Source organism: Cucurbita maxima, unplaced genomic scaffold (assembly GCF_002738345.1).
Source record: "Cucurbita maxima cultivar Rimu unplaced genomic scaffold, Cmax_1.0 Cma_Scf00004, whole genome shotgun sequence".
NCBI lineage: Eukaryota > Viridiplantae > Streptophyta > Magnoliopsida > Cucurbitales > Cucurbitaceae > Cucurbita > Cucurbita maxima.
Window position 1 is genome coordinate 740730 of NW_019272020.1, and position 19441 is coordinate 760170.

At 37.4% G+C, this 19441-nt stretch overlaps 5 protein-coding genes across 7 annotated transcripts; 1 reads left to right on the forward strand and 4 right to left on the reverse strand.

Moving 5' to 3' along the window:
- The first annotated feature begins 3154 nt into the window (after nucleotides 1–3154).
- LOC111478636 lies at nucleotides 3155–4319 on the forward strand. The gene is made up of 4 exons (XM_023123009.1): nucleotides 3155–3422; nucleotides 3525–3744; nucleotides 3893–3938; nucleotides 4068–4319. The coding sequence occupies exons 1-4, from the start codon at nucleotides 3311–3313 to the stop codon at nucleotides 4173–4175; spliced, it is 486 nt and encodes a 161-aa protein (XP_022978777.1). The 5' UTR covers nucleotides 3155–3310; the 3' UTR covers nucleotides 4176–4319.
- A 37-nt stretch (nucleotides 4320–4356) lies between these two features.
- LOC111478620 lies at nucleotides 4357–6552 on the reverse strand. 2 transcript variants are annotated; one of them, XM_023122989.1, is made up of 6 exons: nucleotides 6205–6552; nucleotides 5466–5719; nucleotides 5169–5367; nucleotides 5027–5082; nucleotides 4806–4921; nucleotides 4357–4669 (listed from the first exon to the last, which is right to left on the reverse strand). In XM_023122989.1, the coding sequence occupies exons 1-5, from the start codon at nucleotides 6290–6292 to the stop codon at nucleotides 4835–4837; spliced, it is 684 nt and encodes a 227-aa protein (XP_022978757.1). In that variant the 5' UTR covers nucleotides 6293–6552; the 3' UTR covers nucleotides 4357–4669; nucleotides 4806–4834. The 2 variants fall into 2 exon arrangements, with proteins under 2 accessions (XP_022978757.1, XP_022978756.1); XM_023122988.1 differs by having other exon boundaries at nucleotides 5169–5382; nucleotides 6205–6541.
- A 1040-nt stretch (nucleotides 6553–7592) lies between these two features.
- On the reverse strand, nucleotides 7593–13336 carry LOC111478550 (ABC transporter B family member 9-like). 2 transcript variants are annotated; one of them, XM_023122861.1, is made up of 10 exons: nucleotides 13055–13336; nucleotides 12693–12747; nucleotides 12305–12480; nucleotides 12008–12229; nucleotides 11015–11253; nucleotides 10133–10932; nucleotides 9461–10061; nucleotides 8891–9386; nucleotides 8549–8812; nucleotides 7593–8289 (listed from the first exon to the last, which is right to left on the reverse strand). In XM_023122861.1, exons 1-10 carry the CDS (start codon nucleotides 13286–13288, stop codon nucleotides 7639–7641), a joined length of 3738 nt encoding a protein of 1245 aa, XP_022978629.1. In that variant the 5' UTR covers nucleotides 13289–13336; the 3' UTR covers nucleotides 7593–7638. The 2 variants fall into 2 exon arrangements, with proteins under 2 accessions (XP_022978629.1, XP_022978630.1); XM_023122862.1 differs by lacking the exon at nucleotides 12693–12747 and having other exon boundaries at nucleotides 7594–8289; nucleotides 13055–13140.
- A 1042-nt stretch (nucleotides 13337–14378) lies between these two features.
- Nucleotides 14379–16648, reverse strand: LOC111478595 (protein SRG1-like). The gene is made up of 4 exons (XM_023122956.1): nucleotides 15959–16648; nucleotides 15638–15885; nucleotides 15220–15544; nucleotides 14379–15130 (listed from the first exon to the last, which is right to left on the reverse strand). The coding sequence occupies exons 1-4, from the start codon at nucleotides 16211–16213 to the stop codon at nucleotides 14879–14881; spliced, it is 1080 nt and encodes a 359-aa protein (XP_022978724.1). The 5' UTR covers nucleotides 16214–16648; the 3' UTR covers nucleotides 14379–14878.
- A 62-nt stretch (nucleotides 16649–16710) lies between these two features.
- Nucleotides 16711–19315, reverse strand: LOC111478593 (protein SRG1-like). The gene is made up of 4 exons (XM_023122954.1): nucleotides 18915–19315; nucleotides 17646–17893; nucleotides 17254–17578; nucleotides 16711–17154 (listed from the first exon to the last, which is right to left on the reverse strand). The coding sequence occupies exons 1-4, from the start codon at nucleotides 19167–19169 to the stop codon at nucleotides 16888–16890; spliced, it is 1095 nt and encodes a 364-aa protein (XP_022978722.1). The 5' UTR covers nucleotides 19170–19315; the 3' UTR covers nucleotides 16711–16887.
- Between the last annotated feature and the right edge of the window lie 126 nt (nucleotides 19316–19441).

The following is a 19441-nucleotide window of genomic DNA, read 5'->3' on the forward strand; positions in this document are numbered from 1 at the left end:
GGATATCTTTGTCTTCCTTGATATCATGTCGGGAATGCAACTCATCTTGATGTTGATCTTCCTGATTTTCTTCTTCAATTTTATGCTTGAATCCGCCATGGCTTTCTTTGTCTGCAAGTCTTCGACGAGCACCCAAAACTTGGTGCAGATCACAATGTTGTATCTTGAATTCACGATCTGACTCCAAGGTCCATCCCTTCAACCAAAGGAGAATATCTTCGTCTTTCTTGATTTCTGTAATTATCATGTTTGAAATCTCAACTTTCTTTTCTCCCTATGTAATCCTAAACTAATGGAGCGTTTGCAGGGAAAAGCCTGAAGATCGCGATGAACTCAACTTGAAGAACTCGAAGAAGTCATTCAGATTCAAGAAACGCAATCTGTGAGTCTATCTACTGATTCAAAATCTTATACTCCCTGTTTTCTTATTTTTAAGCCTACAAAGCGGAAAACGGCTTTACAAACTTTATATTTGGATCAAAATTTGAACATTTTTATAGTCAAATTTTGACCAATTTCAAAAGAATCATTTTCACCTTACAAGATAAAATGTGTGTTAAAAAAAATATTTGTTAATAACTTAAAACAATTATATATTACCTAACAGATTAAGCTTAAAATCAAATCAAATCAAATCAAATCAACAAATTTAATAAGATTTTAGGTTTAAAGATGAAAATTATCCTTGGATAAGGATTTCGTTTTTTGTTTTGAAATTTATGTACTTTAACAATTTTTTTTAAAGAAAATAATGAAAAATAGATATTCTCTCATCAAAATTATACCTATATTAAATATATAAGATTTTGAAGATCATCATCTAAAAAAGAATGTTAAATTTCTAAATTAGATTTTTATTAGAATGATAATTGATATTTTATATTTAGATATGTTCGAACAATATCATTACTATATTATACTTAGACTCAGATCATGAAAGGAAATTACTAATAAGAATGTTCATGTTGTTGAATAGGTCTATAATTAATATAAATTTGGTAGTATTTTTAAGTTTTTTGGACTTAGAAGAATTAAATTTATAACTAGAAAATTGAAGAACAAATAGTTTTTCATTTTTCTAAAATGACTTAAAAGAAGCTATATTAATTGCTAGTTTCATGATCCTACTGATTACAAAAAAATGGAATGTAAACACACATGAAATGATCCTGAAAATCCAGGACCAACCAAGAATTAGGTTCCAGAAACAAAAAAGAACGTAGAAATTCGAATGAAATCTTGAAAGAAAAAAGCTGAAACATTTTTTCTGCTCCTATTGATGCTTACTGTGTTTGTTCATCCTCATCCTTCTCCACCTGCTTCAGTACTTTGATTCCCTCCATTATTTCATGTAGTTCTTCCTTGGAACTCTCAAGCTCATCCAAACACTGTGATAGCACATTCCCCCTGTTCTTCGTGTCTGAAACAAGGCTGATATTATGGGAGCTTACTATTTGCATATTTATGTCTTTGAGTTGAGCAAAGATATGGGGAAAATGGGTTTTCCTGAGCAAATACTCCTTCTCGAACCCCTCCAACTCTTTCAGCCACTCCATTTCAGAACTCACTCTCTTCATCCGTACACTCAGAGTCTTAACCAGCCGACTTCCTCTCTCAAGAATCTCCGCCCACATCTGCATTTGGAGTTCTTCATCCTTCTCTTCTTCTTTCAACCTTTGCAGTAAGTAGTCAACGAAGCTGTGATATTTCATTACGATTTCCTCTGTTAACAGTAGAGGATCTTTGTCCAAATCTTCGTCCTCTTCCTCCGATTCTTCTTCTGTGATTCTTGTTCGTTTCTTTGCCCTTTCCGATTCTATGCGTACCTCCTCATCGCTACTCCGAGCTTTCTCGATGTGGTTTTCGGAATTTGATGCAACAGTTTGTATTTGATGATCCTGAAAATCTGAATCCCTCGCCGCTTCGTTCAACATTAGGTTAATACCTTCTACTTCTACTTCTACTTCTACTTCTACTTCTACTTCCTTCTTGATTTCTGCCATTTTCGAGCACTTACCTTCCTCTTCGATCTCTGTAGCCGTCATCTTGCGAATCCCCCAGCCCTGAATTCGTTGGTGATCTGTTTGAAAATTGATTCGGAAACGTATTTGCTGCGTCCGTTCAATTCCCTGGATGCCTCTGGACCATTTTATCTGTTTGAAAATTTTATAGCCTACAAAACAGAAAAGGGTTTTGAAAAGCCATATCTAAGATTCAAATCATCGTTTATTTTCTAAATCTTTTTTTTAAGAAGTGTAAATAATATTCGGTTTTTTGAAAAGATTTTTTTTTTTTTTCTTGCAAAAGAAATTATGCGTCCCTGCACATTCCATTAGAATTTAAAGGTTTTTTTTCTCTCTCTCTCTTCTAAAGCCAAAATTAATGGATGAACATGATATGGGTCCTAGATGAACTATGAACAATAGGATCTTCGACTCTGCCATTACTGCAAAATCTATGAACCCATTGAATCCCAGGCGGCAATATCAACTCTCCCGAACTCCGGCAGCCCATCAATACTCGTCGTCCAAGAAACGACAATCCTTTCAGACATTTTGTCGAACATGTTACAAACCATTCTTAAATCCCTGCATTTTTTTAGCATGGCATTCCAAGAAATCACATCCTTCCCAGGCATTTCGTAGAACAGTTTCTTTTCTTTTCTTTTATTAATTTACTAGTTCAACTTGGTACTATGCTTTCTAATGCTTCAATTTGATCCATAGTGTTACAAATTTTGTACATATTTTGATTTTTTCCCTCACTTTTTCAATCCAATCAAATTTTTAACATTACACTTCATTCACTAAATTTCTTAAAAGATAACAATGAGTTGTATTAACGAATTTCGTTGTGCTAGTTGAAATTTTACAAATATGGATCAAATCGATCCCTGTCTTAAAGTTCAAAGACCATGATGGATGTTCTGAAAATTAATTGGAAACTGAGGATGGATTTTAGAAGTTGGAAACCTACAAGGCAATAGATTGGGTGGATTAATATATTGGGATAAAGGAAGTTGGCAAAGAATATAACTCCCTCCATGGAAAAGCAAAAAATGGTGAGACCTTTATGTGTAAAAAATTGCATCAAATTTCCTGTGTGAAAGAAGAGGCAAGCAAGAATGATTCACTTCCCCTTTACATCCAATTCTGATCCCTTTTGGCAAGCAAAGAACCTGACATCCTCCCTTAAAAATGCTTTCAACGAAACCCCAACTCTCCATAGGATGAACTCTCAAGTTTAAAGCCATAAACAAAACTCTTTCATCTCAAAACCCTTCTTTCTTCAATACAACCCATTTCAAGATATGGAGGCCATTGCTGCGTCAATTTCGTTCTTCAATTTCTGCATTAGCGTCATCATTTTCGGGATCGGTGGCTGGGTGATGAATCACTCAATTGATAATGGATTTGTTATTGGTTTGAATCAACTCTGTTTCCTCATCTTTCTGCTGTTCTTCTTTCAACTATGGTGTTGATGTTTCTTTTAGTGGTAATTTTGTTCAAGTTTTTCATTTTCAGGTGCTGAGTTTGAAGTTCCTGTATATTTTTCTCCAATTTTCTTCCAAATTGGGAACACTGCCACTGGGTTCTTCGTTGTTTTTGCTTTGATTGCTGCTGTTGCTACTGTTGCATCTGTCATCTCTGGAAGCTTCTACTTTCGTTTTTCCAACCCTAACAACTTGCCCCCCGCTGCTTCATCAGCTCTCATCGCTTGCTTCCTAACTTTTCTTGCCATGGGGTATGCAAGTTCAAATCTTATTTTGTGAGATCTTACATCGGTTAGAGAGAGGAACGAAACACTCTTAATAAGGGTGTGGAAACATGTTTTAAAACTTGGAGGGAAATCACTTGAAGGATTATAACTAAAATGAATGTGATCGATGCAGATTTGCTTGGAAAGAGATCTCCCAAACTGTCACCAGTGAGCATCTGGTGAGGAACCCAAAAGTTCTCTCTTTAATTTTCCCTTTTAGAGACTTTGTTTCAGTTCTCCAAAAGTGATCACAAAGTTAGTAGAAACTACGGAGCTAAGGTTGAGTTCCTTTATGTTTCCTTATGCAGATGGCATTGGAGGCTTTCCTGATTATCCTTTCAGTTACGCAGTTTATTTACACTGCAATCATTGTGTGGACCTCAACCAGCTACTCGACTCGAAATAACGTTCACTGAACGCTTAGTTAGTGGGGTTTGCTTTCAAATTTTCTTTCCTTTCCATTCTTTATTTTTCTCTACTTCAGTTCTATATGTAAATGGGGAGAAACTCAGTAGGTGTGCAAAAAAAGAATAAAATTTCAATGACTTTGATTTGCTTCATAGCAGTTTTAACAGTATGCATACCACGAAAACTAACAGAAATAGCAGATGTCAAATGAATAAGAAAGTCAGGTGGTAACAGATTATCAACACAATTGAAACATTTACGATAATTTAACTGCGAAATGTCGAACCAATGCAAAATCGAGAACATTATGCTCCAAGAAAAGAAAACTCACTGTAAGATAAAGACATGTAGTAAGGGAATATCTTCATGCTGCTAGCTTCTAAATCCAAGAACATGATCTACCTTAAGCTGGGTTCATCAAGTTCGATTTCGTCTATGTTATCATGCTTTCATAACGACCCTTGCCGATTAACCTTCACCCGTCCTGTGAAGACTTTCATCCCTGCCTCGACATAAAACAAATTATCTTTGTGTCAATGAGAACTTTCTTCATCTTTCATAACAATTAAATTTTCAAACACAGACAGCTTCCTGACATGAGCAGCATTTAAAATTGGGCAAGGTAATCGTTGACTAACCCTATATAAAGAAACTGTATGCGAAGCTATCAGTTCGAGCTCGTAAATACATCACATAAACCACAGCAACTCAACCACGAGGTTCTTCGTGGCACGGGAGGTCTTGAAATCAACGGCTGCACAAAATTGGAAAACAAAAACTCATTTCTCAAGGAACAATTAACATATGATCTGCTCTGCTGTGTTGAGCAATGACAAGAAATTGAAAAGAAAAAAAAAACCTGATCCTCAGATTCTGGGTTGAAATTCTCTGCATTTTCAGACCCTTTGATATGCGCTGCAAAATTATTAGTTTCAGTCTAAGTTTTCCAGATGCAAATTCAAAGGCATCAGAAGAAGAAGAGCCCTTATGAACAGATTCACCTGATAAGTGTAAATTTGTATCTTCATTTGGTTTTGATGAGAGATCCCTTGGAGCTGTCAGTGACAACTTTTCTGAAGTAATCATATCAGGTATGGCAGTATTTTCAACAGAAGCACTTTCCACGACGCCGATAGTTTCCTCCGATGCCGAGACCTCTGGCGTAACCGAGTTAACAATAGAAGCAGCCGTTGGCGCAATCTTCTCATCAAGTACCTATGTAAGTTCTTAGAGCTGGAAAACTAATGTTGCTGATAAGAGTAGGTTGCAGTTTCAAATTTAGAAAGCGGATTACATACCTCTGGTTCCTTTGTTGTATCTACAGACTCATCATCTGAACTGCTACTGCTATGATTCTGAAGAGTGCCATTTTTTGTCTCAGCAGCAATTCCTAGTTTCTGATTAGTCCCAGAATTGGAGGAGCTACTCTCTTCTACTTCCTTATTCCCCTTACCAAATGGATTGCTGTGGCTCGGCTGATTCTCAGAAGCTGGGGATTCAACCTCACCACTGTCACTTCCCTTATCATTTCGGTTCTTAACATCCTCATTTCCTGAAATGAACAGAATTATAAGCAGAAGAAATCCAACACAGAACTATGTAAATCCCCAGATGAAATAATTTGCCGTAATCTAACTCAAGTGAAATCATTCTCTCCAAAGCAATCAAAGAACTGAAGCTTAAAAATACCCCAAAACCCTGCTTACTTTGGAGTGAAGCGTCCGAAGGGGGAAAATTGAAATTAAAAAACAGGGGATTAAAATAAAGCTGAAGTTTGAATCAGTCAACAAATCTAATTGGGTATAAACAATAATAAAAGAGAGAGTAATTACAAGGGTTCAAATCAAAATCAAAATCAAAATCAAAACCAAAGCCAATCTAGTTTAATCAGATCCCAAAAGCAAGGAGGAGGCATCAGTGGCAAAACCCACTTCAGAAATTACATATGAATACAGCGACAGGAGGAGAGATGAATCGGAGGAGGAAGAAGAAGAAGAAGGGGCACTTAAATCGGAAAAGGGGGAATGAGGAGGGTACCTTGAGAGGCGTTGGAAGAGGGGCTGATGTGAGCTTCCAATTCCTTCTTTTTCTTGGCAGCTTTTCGCTTCTTAGCACCTGACGGCATGATGAACACAAAAGCAATGGAAGGGAAGGGAGTTTGTGGAGAAACACAAACTTGGAGGCTCCGCAGCCTCAGAAGAGATTGAAAGAGAGCAAAAATTGTGAGGTGGGTTTATATATATATATATGGAAAAAGGATATGGCAGAGGAAGGGACAGGTGGGGATGACGATCTGGAGGTTCACTCACTCCCCAAATTGCTTCAGCGCCAATTGGGATTCCCAATCCCCCAACGCTATTTGCCCTTCTCACTTCCCCCAATGTTAAAAATCACAGAAAGATTCCATTTTTATCCATCTCCTCTGCTTTTTTTGTAGGCGAGATTTGACATGATATTAAAATAAAAACATTTCTCACCATTTTACGGGAGAAACACTTGGTGTTGTTGTTCTTATTATTTTGCTAAACAATAAACATCACAAAAGAAATTTACACTAAAAAAATTCACAGAGTCTATGTGAGGGAAATTTAAGGAATAAAGAAACTTTATATTCTGAAAAGAAAAAGAAGGAAAGAAATTTAATGAAATTTGGTCCCCAAATTTATTGCCACAAAAATCCAAAGAAAAGAGTGAACGGATGCGAGTGATTGGGAATGTGCCATGTTCCACTCTCACTGTTTTTCTCATTATAATATATATATATATAATCCAATTAAATGTCTTCATTTTTTTATACTGGATTTTGACGTCACCTTTAAATTTCTCTTTTATAAATAATTTTCCTAAATTAAATAATATTCCATTTTACATATCAAATATATTTTTGACATATTACACATTTGTATATAATAATATATCTAATAAATTAACAAGCTTTAAAAGTATTTAATAAATTTATAATACGATCTATTAGACGCCAAAATGAAAATTTATTAACAAATTTTTATACCCGTGTGTCGTATATTTAAATTAATTTTAAAAAATTAAATAAAAATAAAATGATAAATATATCATTATAAATAGCCCTTTTGTTCTATACAACACAACAACATTGAATAATCATACTCTAATAATTAAAAAATAATAATTATAATGCTTCAATATGAACTTTTTGAGTCTTCTAAGAATGAAGTACATAAGTACGGAAAATAGAAAATAAACAAATAAATAAAGGAAGGAAAGATGGGAGAAAACTTAATTATTCATTGATATATTATAATTTTCTCATTAGATTTTTATATAGTAATTTTATTAATGATATCTTTAATGTTTTTAAAATATTTAATAAGTATATAAATTTTAAATTTTAAATTTTTTATTTTATATTTACTAAATATATATATATAGATATATTTATATTTATATTTATATTTATATATAAAAACACAGAATATTTTGTTGAGTTTGTTCCTAAAGTTGAGAACTTGAATGGAGTGCCACCAAGGATGCATAAGCGCCATCACTGATCTTCATCAGCTCCTCATGGCGGCCCTTCTCTGCAATTGCACCATTTTTGACAACAGCAATAATGTCAGCGCCTCTAATGGTGGCAAGGCGGTGGGCGACGACGACGGTGGTTCTGTTAACCATCACTCTATCTAATGCTTCTTGAACCACGCGCTCTGACTCGGCATCCAGCGCGCTCGTTGCCTCGTCCAGTAAAAGAATTTTTGGGTTCTTCAGAATGGCTCTCGCAATGGCTATCCTCTGTTTTTGGCCGCCTGATAACTGGACTCCTCTTTCTCCTACCGAGGTTTCGTAGCCTCCCGGCAGTGAAGAAATGAAATTGTGGGCATTGGCTGCTTTTGCTGCTCCCATTATCTCTTCCTCGCTTGCTGCGTTTTCTGGGTTTCCATAAGCTATGTTGGAGCGAATTGTTTCATTGAACAACATCGGCTCTTGACTCACCAACCCCATTTGCTGCCTCACCCAGCTCAGTTTGAACTTGTGAATTTCCACTCCGTCAAGAAGAGCACGCCCCGAATCTGGGTCGTAAAATCTTTCTATTAGACTGATTATCGTCGATTTCCCGCTGCCACTCTCACCAACCAATGCAACACTCTGCAGAGGAGAATACACATTCAATCTGAGCAATAGAAGAACTAAAAGGGAAACTTTTTGAAATGGGGTTTATTATTAGAGCTTTATAAGCTTCCAAGAAAGCTTTATAGTATACTTTGTTCGAAGGTAGTATTCTTGAGAATTGTTGGGAAGAAGTTTCACCTTTGCACGCCTTTTGGAAAAGTCAAAAGCAAAACCATAGAACTTAGGCTTAAAGTGGATATCATACCATGGTAAGGAATTATGGTTGTTGTTTTACCTTTCCGGATGGGATGCGTAAGCATAAATCGCAAAAAATTTGAATATCTGGCCTTGTTGGATACTTGAAGCTAACATGATCAAACTCGATATTGCCAGTTACAGAGGTAAGTGTCACACCTTCGCTGCTGCTTGAATCAATGTTAGGCTTGCTGTCGAGTATTTTAAATATAGAGGCAGCGGAATCCTTGGCTTTGGTGCTATCAGGAGCCAAGGCAGTGGTTTGGGAAACACCCACGGCAGTAATTGTAAGAGCAAAGAAGACCTATCGCAGAAAATGAAGAACAATCATACTAATATCGTAAAAATGGAGGTGGAAGAAAAGAAAAGGTTATATTTGAACCTTGAAGACTTCAGGGAATGTTGCCTTGCCATGTTTCACAAGAATGGATCCAATGTAGAAGCAAAAGGCATTTGTGCAGAAGAGAGCAAAGAAAGAAAAGCCAAAGCCGGCGCCACTGAGGAGTCCTAGGCGGACTCCATTCTTGACAGGGTCCTCACATTTCTTTTCATATAAATCCATCACCTTCTTCTCAGAGCAAAATGATGCAATGGTTCTGATGCTGCTGACCGCATCACTGGCGACTTGACTGGCTTCTTCATACATGACCTTGGCATCTGCACTGAACCCTTTCGTGAACTTGGCCTGGAGGTAACCTTGTGTAAGCAGCAAAGGAGACACTGCTAGAATTACAATTGCCAGTATCCAGTTAGCTGAGAATCCTATGATTAGCCCAACTGTGATGGTCGCAATATTCTGGACTACTAAGGCCAAGGCATCCCCTACAAGCCTTCTAACTGTGGCAGCATCAGTAGACAACCTTGCTCCAATTGCGCCACTGAAATATAGGAAGGAGTTTTACCTTAAAAACATGATGTTAATGAAACAAAAAATTCAAATTCTTAAACTGACCTTGTGTTTGCAGGATCATCAAAGTAACTAATCTGTTGGTGGACAATCTTTTCAAAGGTAGAAGACCGAATCCGTTTGATTAACTTTCCGCCTGCAATTCCAAAAAGGCAATTCTGCAAAGATGAAGCAAAGAATGTGAGACATCCTAGACAGAGATACAGAAATGCCCAAAACTTGGATTCTTTCTGAAGCTGGTTTGCTGGTTTATAGAACATTCCAATGGCACTTGAGAGTAAGAGGCCAAAGATAGGAAAAGCCATGCCATTCAAGACAGCTGCAATACATCCAAGCAGCAAGACAGGAACTTCAGGCTTATTCAAGGTTGCTAATCGTTTCAATGAACCACTTATAGGCTTTTCCATATCAATGTCTTTTCTTTCTGGTCTGTCTTCATTGATTTCTTCATCGTGGATATGAACTGAACCTGGAATGGCAAAGTTGATTGTGAATGAATGACGACTACCTGATGAACCCCTACTTATGGATCTCATCATTGGCTTGGTTTCTGTTCCTGTTCCTGTTCCTGTTCTTGTTCCTTCTTGCAAACGGAGTAGCTGGGAATAAGCTCCATCAGGATTTTTTATCAGCTCATCATGTGTTCCTAAATTTCAAATTTTGGTTAGCTCAAACTATGGAAATGGGAATCTGAAATTACTTGAATCTATAGCAAACCTTGTTCTAGGAGTTTCCCTCGATGCACCACTGCTATAGTGTCAGCATTCCTTATAGTTGTCAAGCGATGTGCAACAACCACAGTTGTCCGGTTAGCCATCACTCTTACAAGTGCATCTTGAACAATCCGCTCTGATTCTGAATCTAAAGCACTGGTAGCTTCATCCAGGAGTAGAATCCTCGGATTTTTCAGGATGGCTCTTGAAATGGCTATTCTTTGCTTCTGTCCACCTGATAGCTGGGTACCATGCTCGCCTACCATTGTATCAAGCCCTTTAGGCAGCTTGTCAATGAACTTTGCAGCATTAGCAAGCTCAGTAGCCGCTCTGACCTCTTCTTCTGTGGCATTTTCTTTACCGTACAGTATGTTCTCTTTTATAGTAGCTGTAAAGAGAATAGGTTCTTGGCTAACAAGACCAATTTTTTCTCTAATCCATTTGAGCTTAAATTTCTTCAAATTCACTCCATCTATGAGTACTTCACCAGAATCAGGATCATAAAACCTTTCTAGCAAACTGATAACTGTTGACTTCCCGCTTCCGCTCTGTCCAACAAGTGCAGCCGTGGTTCCACTGGGAACAGACAACGAGAATCCTGAAAAGATCTGCACATCTGGGCGTGCAGGATATCTGAAGTAGACATCTTTAAGTTCAATGTCACCTTGTATGTCTTCCAGTGCTACACCACTGGCATCGTAGGAGTCGATCTTCGGTTTTCGCTCGATCGTCTCGAACATTTTGTAAGCTGCAGCCTGTCCTAAAGCAAATGCATTCAGCACAGGTGATGTCTGGCCCAATGACCTTATACCATGAAAAAAGTTAGGTGAATTCATAGACCAAAGCATAGGGATCACGTGACATGAAAATGAAGATTTGAACTTACATTCCACCAGCCAAAATTGCAAATATAACATTGATAACTTGTCCACCATTGTACCCCTTCTGAATGATAAGCTTGGATCCATACCATATAGCAACCCCATAAGTGCCAAAGATGATAAGCAAGATTATGCCGTGTCCTAAACCTGAGGCAAGTCCTTGTCGAACAGTTGACTTGTAGGCTACTTTCAGCTTGTCGTTGTATTTCTCGATAGCTTGTTTCTCCCCAGTGAAGGACGCTACCTTCAATAATCAAAACAGAGGCTTAGAACATGTAACAAACTCAAGCTAACTACTACCGAATATTATTCGTTTTGACTTGTTACGTATCGCCGTTAACCTCATAGTTTTAAAACGCATCTGTTAAGAAGAGGTTTCCACATTCTTCTAAGGAATGTTTCATTCTTCTCTCCAACCGATATAGGATCTCACAGTCCACTCCCCTTGGGGGTCAACATTCTCGCTAGCATACCGTTCGATGTCTGACTCTAATTCCATTTGTAACAGTTCAAGCCCACTACTAGTAGATATTGTCTCCTTCAGACTTTCTCTGATGGGTTTCTCCTCAAGGTTTTAAAACGCGTCTCCTATGGAGAGGGTCTAACCCTACTCCAACTAGTGTCTTGCACTGTCCGGTGTCTAGCTTTGATACCGTTTGTAACAGCTCAATCTTATCGCTAGCAAATATTGTCCTCTTTGGACTTTCCCTTCTGGGCCCCACAAGGTTTTAAAATGCGTCGACTATGGAGAGGGTCTAGCCCTAATCCGACTAGTGTCTCACACGGTTCAGTGACTAACTCTTATACCATTTGTAATAGCTCAAGCCCACTGTTACCAGATATTGTTTGCTTTGGCCAGTTACGTATCACCGTCAGCCTTACAGTTTTAAAAACGCGTCTATTAGGGAGAGTTTTTCACACCCTTCTAAGAAATATTTCGTTTTCCTCTCTAACCAACGTGGAATCTCACAATAATGGTCTTTTAATCCAATCCTTACTGTTCTAATGGCTCCAATGGTTTGTTCTACAACGTTCCCAGCTTCAGCATAAGCATTCTGTGCACGGCTTGACATTCTAGACATGATGAGTGAAGCGGCACCAGCAGCAGATACAATGGCAGGAATGCAGAAGAGCAGAACCACAGCAAGATGCCATCCCCTCACAAAGGCAATCACAAAACCGCCGAAGAAAGTTGATATTAACTGTATGAACTTCCCCACCTACATCATCAAACAAAACAAATTTGAAACAAGATGCGATAAAAGAGTAAGAATGAGAAAAGAAAGAACAAATACCTTCTCTCCCATGGCGTCTTGAATAAGAACAGTGTCTCCAGACATTCGACCAACAATTTCTCCAGTTGAAGTTTCAGTGTCGAAGTATGTAATGTCCTGTCTTAGTATTGTTTTCAAATACAATGCGCGAATTCGTGCTGCCTGTCTTTCTCCTGTTACCATCCAACATGCAACCTCTGCAATGGATTATTATGTTTATATGTCAATCAACACACCGTTTACTAACTGCTTAAACACCGTATTTAATAATAATAATAAACTTCTTCTCAAAGTTCTAAATGCGATGACTGGGGCAAGCGTCTCTTATAATAATAATAATAATAATAATAATAATAATAATAATAATAATAATAATAATAAGAAGAAGAAAATATTTGTCGATACTTACGCAGGAATGAAGCAATTCCAGTGCCAATGCCCACATACACGTAGTCTATGGAAATCTGGAAGCCAAACAAACAAGTTTTTTTTAAGTATATATTAAATTTTTATTTATTTATTTATTTTATCTACACCTCTAATTAAAATAAAATAAAAATAAAAATAAGCAATTATTATTTTTCTTTTTGATATTCAAAGAAAATTCATAATTACCATTATTTTTATAAGAATAAATCATCTGTTCATAAATAATGCAAAGAAAAAAAAATAATTAGAAATTAATAGTTTTTGAAAATATAAACTAATTTCATTTATATTTAGAACAAAAGTATTTAAAAAAAAGAAAAAAAAAGAAAGTGGAAGACGAACCTTGGAAACTCGAGCGACGACGTCAGACTGATCAGCGGAGCCGAAGGAGTTGATCATCTTGTTGAAAATGAGCGTCATGAGCGGCTGAGAGAGGCCATTAGCGACGGCGCTGACGGTGCCGACGGTCATCAACACAGCGTCGAAGCGATCGGCGAATGAGAAGAGTTTATAGAAAGGGACGTTGTGATAGTGCCGTCCATTCGGCGGCGAGGCGGAGGAGGTGGCGGCGTCCATGGCGGTTGAGGTGAGTGCAGGAAGAGTGGTGGTTGAGGAGGGACTGAAATTGGGGCAATTTGCAAGTCCTTTAATAGAAGAAGGAATGCTTGGGGAAATTATAGTTTCATGAACCTAAGTTATGATTCCACGTCCGCCTCCTTCTAGAATAATTATATTTAGCAAATTCACAAACATTTTGTTTCTTTATATATATATATATATATATATATATATATATATATATATATATATATATATATATTTATTTATTTATTTATTTATTTATTTTATATTATTCATAATTTATTGATTTTTTTTTTTNGGGAAAAAAAATGAAGATGTAAGAATAAAGAATTTGTTTTTTTTTTTTTCAATTATCCATTTAAATTTCTAAATTATTAATTATATTTGTCTATATTTTGCTAAAAGGAGATTTTCCTAACAAACATGAAGAATGATTTAAATAGATTTTAAATTTATTTTTTAAAAAAATTATTTCAATAAAGTATTATATATCTTACATTTATTTTTGAAAAAAAGGATTAAATAGCAACTTTCTTGTTTCGTTATATTTCTATCTATTTTTCTTCAAAATATATTTTTAAGAAAGTAATTTTTATTAATGGAGATAAACAAAATATTTTTGGTCATTTAAAATTATTTAAAAAAATTATAATAAATATCCCAAAATTATAAATTCAATTAGCCAAGCTACATTACTTGAGACTACAACATGTATATGCAAATATTTTGTCATATGAAAACATGTGCTCAATCAAATTGAGTGACTTCCGTTTATAGTATCGAAACACTAGCTCCAGCGTCTCGATGCCACTTAAAAAAGGTCAAACATTTTAAATTTTTTCAGTACACACGCTATTCTTGTTCTTATCGTTCTTTCGAATTTGAGAAGGCTATTCATAGGAGAAAAGTTTAAACACGACTTCTACTGAGAGAGTTTATGGAATGTTCTTGAGAACTAAGAAAAAGATTTGAGGCTCGAGATTGTGACATATCATAACGGGAAGAAGGAATGAAACGTTGGTACATGGGATTTGAAGTTCATGGTTTTGATGGTGTATTGAATAATTGAAAGAACGAACAAGAATTAGTTCCAGATTGTGAAGTGGGTTTCGATGAGGACAGTAGAACACCCACTTACCCACTTCATCTTAGTTCAAAATCTAAACTGAGTTTTGATCAAAACAGGTAAAATACCAACCTTGTACACTTTGATTCTTCTCCAATTTTGTATTGGGGTTTGCTTTTAATCAAAACGGAAGAATCCCACTTGAACTGTCTTCAAATCTTGAATTGATTTTGATAAAACAGGAAAAAGTGAAGACCCCACTCACCCCCTTGCATTTACTTCAAAATCTGAACTGGGTATTCATCGGATCGCCACCACTTCCCCGCTCAGATCTGTTCAGAACATTTTTAAAACAAAACAACAGCTTGAAGCAACCTATTCCAACTTTCAAAACCAAAGAATCTGTGACAAACAGCTATGTGATAAAGAAGGCCACAGCATAGTGTTCTTTGATTGTATAGCAGAGCTATTATATGAAGTTTCAGAAATCAACAACAAAGCAGCCGTTTTGATCATATCTATTCCTTTTGGATTTTCATAACATCGAGATATGACTTCCCATTCAGTTCCCTGGTGAAGAATCCTTTGAGGAAATCTGTGACTCCAATTGTTTTAAACAAGGCAGGTCTTTCTGGAGTGACCAAGCTTGGGGCAGGACCTATCTCCCCATCCAATCTTGGGCTGTAAAACATGGCCACTGAGAGCCTCTCCTTCGCCGAGTTCACTGTTGCGCGATGCTCAATGCTACGATACGTTCCATTCGTGATAATCTGAAGGTTCATTCATATTCAACATCAAAACGAATCAGGTTTTGCAGGGTTGATTCAAAATATAAAGAGACGAAAATGACAGTTTTTACCTCCATAACGTCTCCAATGTTGACAACAAAGGCGTTTGGGAGAGGCTTAACAGGAACCCACCTCCCATCCTTTCTTATCTGGAGGCCTTCCATTTCATTGACTTGAAGAAGAATGGTAATGGCAGATGCATCAGAATGGTTATTGAGTCCAATGACAAGTTCTGGTTGAGGACATGGAGGATAGTAGTTCATTCTTGTTGACATCATTCCTTCTTCAAACACCTCTCTCATCTCGCAAATCTCCATTTTCAGTGCCTTCGCCATTAATTCAAGCAGTTTCATGGCTAGATTTTTCATCTCCAGTGCATAAGCATCCAAATCATCTCTAGAAGAACAGACAAAAAGGAATCCCATCGTACACAACAAATCAAGCTTGTCTTGCATATCTTAATGTGTGGAAAAATACAGGAAATACTACCTGAATGGAAGAGGGAGGTTGAGGAACAAGTGAGGTTTCCTTAAGTAAGTGGGGAGCATAAAAAGTCCAAAGAGATCTCCCCAATTAAGCTTCTGCTCCTCAGAGACAACAAAGCTCTGTCCAAATCCTTCAACATCTCCTGGTTTTTGCCACAGCTTGCTCTTCTCTTCCATTGGAAGATTAAAGAGTGCTTGAATGCCTGATTTCATACTCTCCACCAATACATCACTCACTCCATGATTTATCAGCTGATGAGAAAGAAAATGAATCAACAGAATGATATTAATTGAAAGCTTTTAAGACAGATCAAACAGCAAGTACCTGGAAGAAACCCCAATCTTTGCAAGCATGATGGAACTTATCAAGTTCAGGATCCTCACAATTGCTGGAGGACAGCAACTTGTGCATGTCAATAACAGGGACTTGAGCTGAAGTGTCAGTGAACTCAAAAGGAGGATCTTGGTCGGGGCGAATATATCGATGGGGAACTGTCGACGGCGAGCTTTTGACCAACTCTTGAACGCAAGGCACCGGGAGAGAGTCTCTCAGCTGCAGCTTCATTATTTGTGGCTCCATCTCCCAACAAAGCTCCCAGTAGCTCCCTCTAAACACACATATATCTACAACTCTTTAACAAAGCTGAGTTCCCAATGCAACTGTTAAGACAAAGGTAGTGTTCAGCTGCCTTTTAATTTGTCAGATAGCTTCTGCCGATCAATAATCTCCAAATCCAAATAAAATAAACAGTGCAACTTCAAGCTGGATTATTTTACAACTCCAATGAGAAATTTGTTTCTTTGTGGGATCCACGAAGCATACAATGGTTGAATTTCAAGTTTCCCAAATATTGAAACTAACCAAGAATATGTAAGTATAGTTTTTTGGAGATGGATAAGCTCAAATTCTGAATAAAATAATGTTCTTTTAACATAAGTTGGATTTTTTCAATTAATCCAATGAGAAATGTTGTTTCTATGTGGAATCATTGACGCATCCAACCTCACAAAGATTGGAACCAACTTTGAATATATCATCATAGTTTTCTGGTAATCTTTTTTTTTTTTTTTTTTTTAATTACAACTTAAATTTTTCTTTACATTCATTAGCTGGGATTCATGATGAATCTCCTGCACTATGAATGAAGCAAGCTGAAGAGGTGCAAAAGCTGTTTCTGATATGGATATATAATTTCTTCCACTTGTGCGACGAGCATATGCTTTATTTTTGTTTCCCTATCGGTAGATAACTTTTTAACAAGCATGGTCGCCCATATTCTCTATTCTCATCTGCTCAAGGTATGATTTTCCTTCTAGTTTTCGAGCAAAGAAGTCTTTGAAGTACTTTTCCAACATAACTCTTCTAAAAACTGCGGGGTTCTGCGGTCCTACGAGGCTGTTAGCTGGACCCAAATCCGAGTTTAGATTTGAGCTATGGAATGTAGCTACTGAAAGCCTCTCCTTGGAGAAATTCAGTGAAACTCTATGCTCAATGCTCTTGTATACACCATTGCTTACAATCTGCAGCAAAGGCAGAGAGACAGGCCAAACACAGTAAATTGCTAGCAAGTTTAAGAAGGGATCAGAAAAAGATGAATGCACATAGAGACCATGAAGCACCTCCATGATGTCTCCAATGTTGACTACAAATGCATTTGGAAGTGGTTTAACAGCAACCCATCTCCCATCCTTTCGAATTTGCAATCCTTCGGCTTCATTGAGCTGATAGAGAATTGTCAGAGCGTCAGCATCTGAATGAGCTGAAAATCCGATCGCCTTATCAGGCTCAGGGCATGGAGGATAGTAATTCAACCTCATTGACTGAACACCATCTCTAAAGAGCTCTCTCATTTCCTCAACATCCATCTTCAGAGCTTTGGCCAAATGATCCAAGATGACAATTGCTAACTTCTTAACTTCAGTAGAGTAAGCTTCCAAAGTCTCTCTGCAATAAGCGAATTAGAAATCAAAATCATACCATTCGATTGGAGTTTCAAGAATTGGCCAAAAACCTGAGTTTTGGTGGAAGCTTTTGAAATAGACGAGGCTCTCTCAGATCAAGAGGGAGAGTGGTTATGTAGAACATGTCTGACCAATCAAGCTTCTGCTCCTCTGATACCACAAAGAGCTGCCCAAATCCTTCTTGATTCTGTGAGTTTTGCCAAAGCAGCTTCTTTTCAGCGTAGGGAAGATTGAAGAAACTTTCAATTTCCATTCTGAATTCCTCCAGCAATGAGGTGGGAACTTCATGGTTTATGATCTGGCAAGAACAATTATCAGAACCAACCACAGGCCAGCAAGCGCCAGACTTCACAATAACAAGAAGAAACTGTCTAAGTAACACCTAGGCTTCTTTCTACAGAGATTCCTCCTCAAAATGACAGAACCCGTGAAAATAACCCCAACTAATTTATAATCCAATCCAACCCCATTTGGTTGGGTGGCCATTATGAATGGTCGAAGTTTTCTTAAACACCCATATTCAATTATGTTGACTAATAGGTTTCCCATACCGAGGGAAGAGCTCTCCCACCACCATAAAACCTTATTTGAGATCAAAGGCCTTACAGAAGGATGTAACATGAGATAGAAACAATATTGTAATACTCATTCGTTGCCAATTGTTTCTCTTTGTAAGTTTACCTTCCAGTTTTCAGAAATTCTCTGGTGACATGTAACACCCCAAGCTCATTGCTAGTAGATATTGTCTGCTTTGGCCTGTTACGTATCGAAATTAATCTCACGGTTTTAACCACGCCCTTATAAGGAATGTTTCGTTCTCCTCTCCAACTGATATAAGACCTCACAATCCACCCCTTGGGGGCCAGCGTCCTCGCTGGCATAGCGCTTGGTGTCTGGCTCTGATACCATTTGTAATATTTTAAGCCCACCGCTAGTAGATATTATTCGCTTTGGCCTGTTACGTATGGTTGTCAGCCTCACGATTTTAAAATGCACCTACTTCGAGAGAGGTTTCCACACCCTTATAAGAAATGTTTCGTTCTCATCTCCAACAGAGGTGGAACCTCAAACCATGACACTTATAATCCTAATCTTAGGAAGGCTATGCATAACGTAAAACTACAATCAGATATATAGCAGACGAAGAGCCATCAAACAGAGTAGATTTCAACATCTTGATCTAGATCATTGCAGCAAAATGGGGAATCCCAGGTCAAATCAATGACTTACCAATCTTCATTCACGATTCACAGTGGCAACAGATTGTAATCACGAGATTAGGGCACAATTAGCAGACGGTTTACAATACATTTACATACCTGGAAGAATCCCCATTCCTTACATGCAGAATGCAACTTGTCCAATTCCGAAGCAGCAGAATCTCCAACAGCCAATCGGTGAAGATCAACGATCGGTACCGACGGTCCAGAATCTCTGTCGGAAACCATAGGCGGGTCCTGATCGGCGCGTTCATAGCGAAGGGGGATCTTCGCAAGGGGCTGCTTAGCCAGCTCCAAAACACTGGGCACTATGATGGATGTTCCAAAGTTAACGATTTCAGTATTGGACTCCATGGATTTTTGAAAGCGGTGATTGAGGTGTTGACTTACTACTTATTGCTACGAGAAGAAAACAAGTGCTGTCCTCTATTTCCATGGAAGTTAGTAAACTATAAATTTCATAAATTATTTGAGGCGGCGGCCATCCTTAGTTTCACCGTCCGATTTACATCCAACCGTCTTAACTAACTCTGAATAATTAAAAATATTTCTAAATTTTGTAAAAAATTTCAATAATACAACNTTTTAAACAAATTAAAAAATACTTTCCAATTTTAATTTTTTTT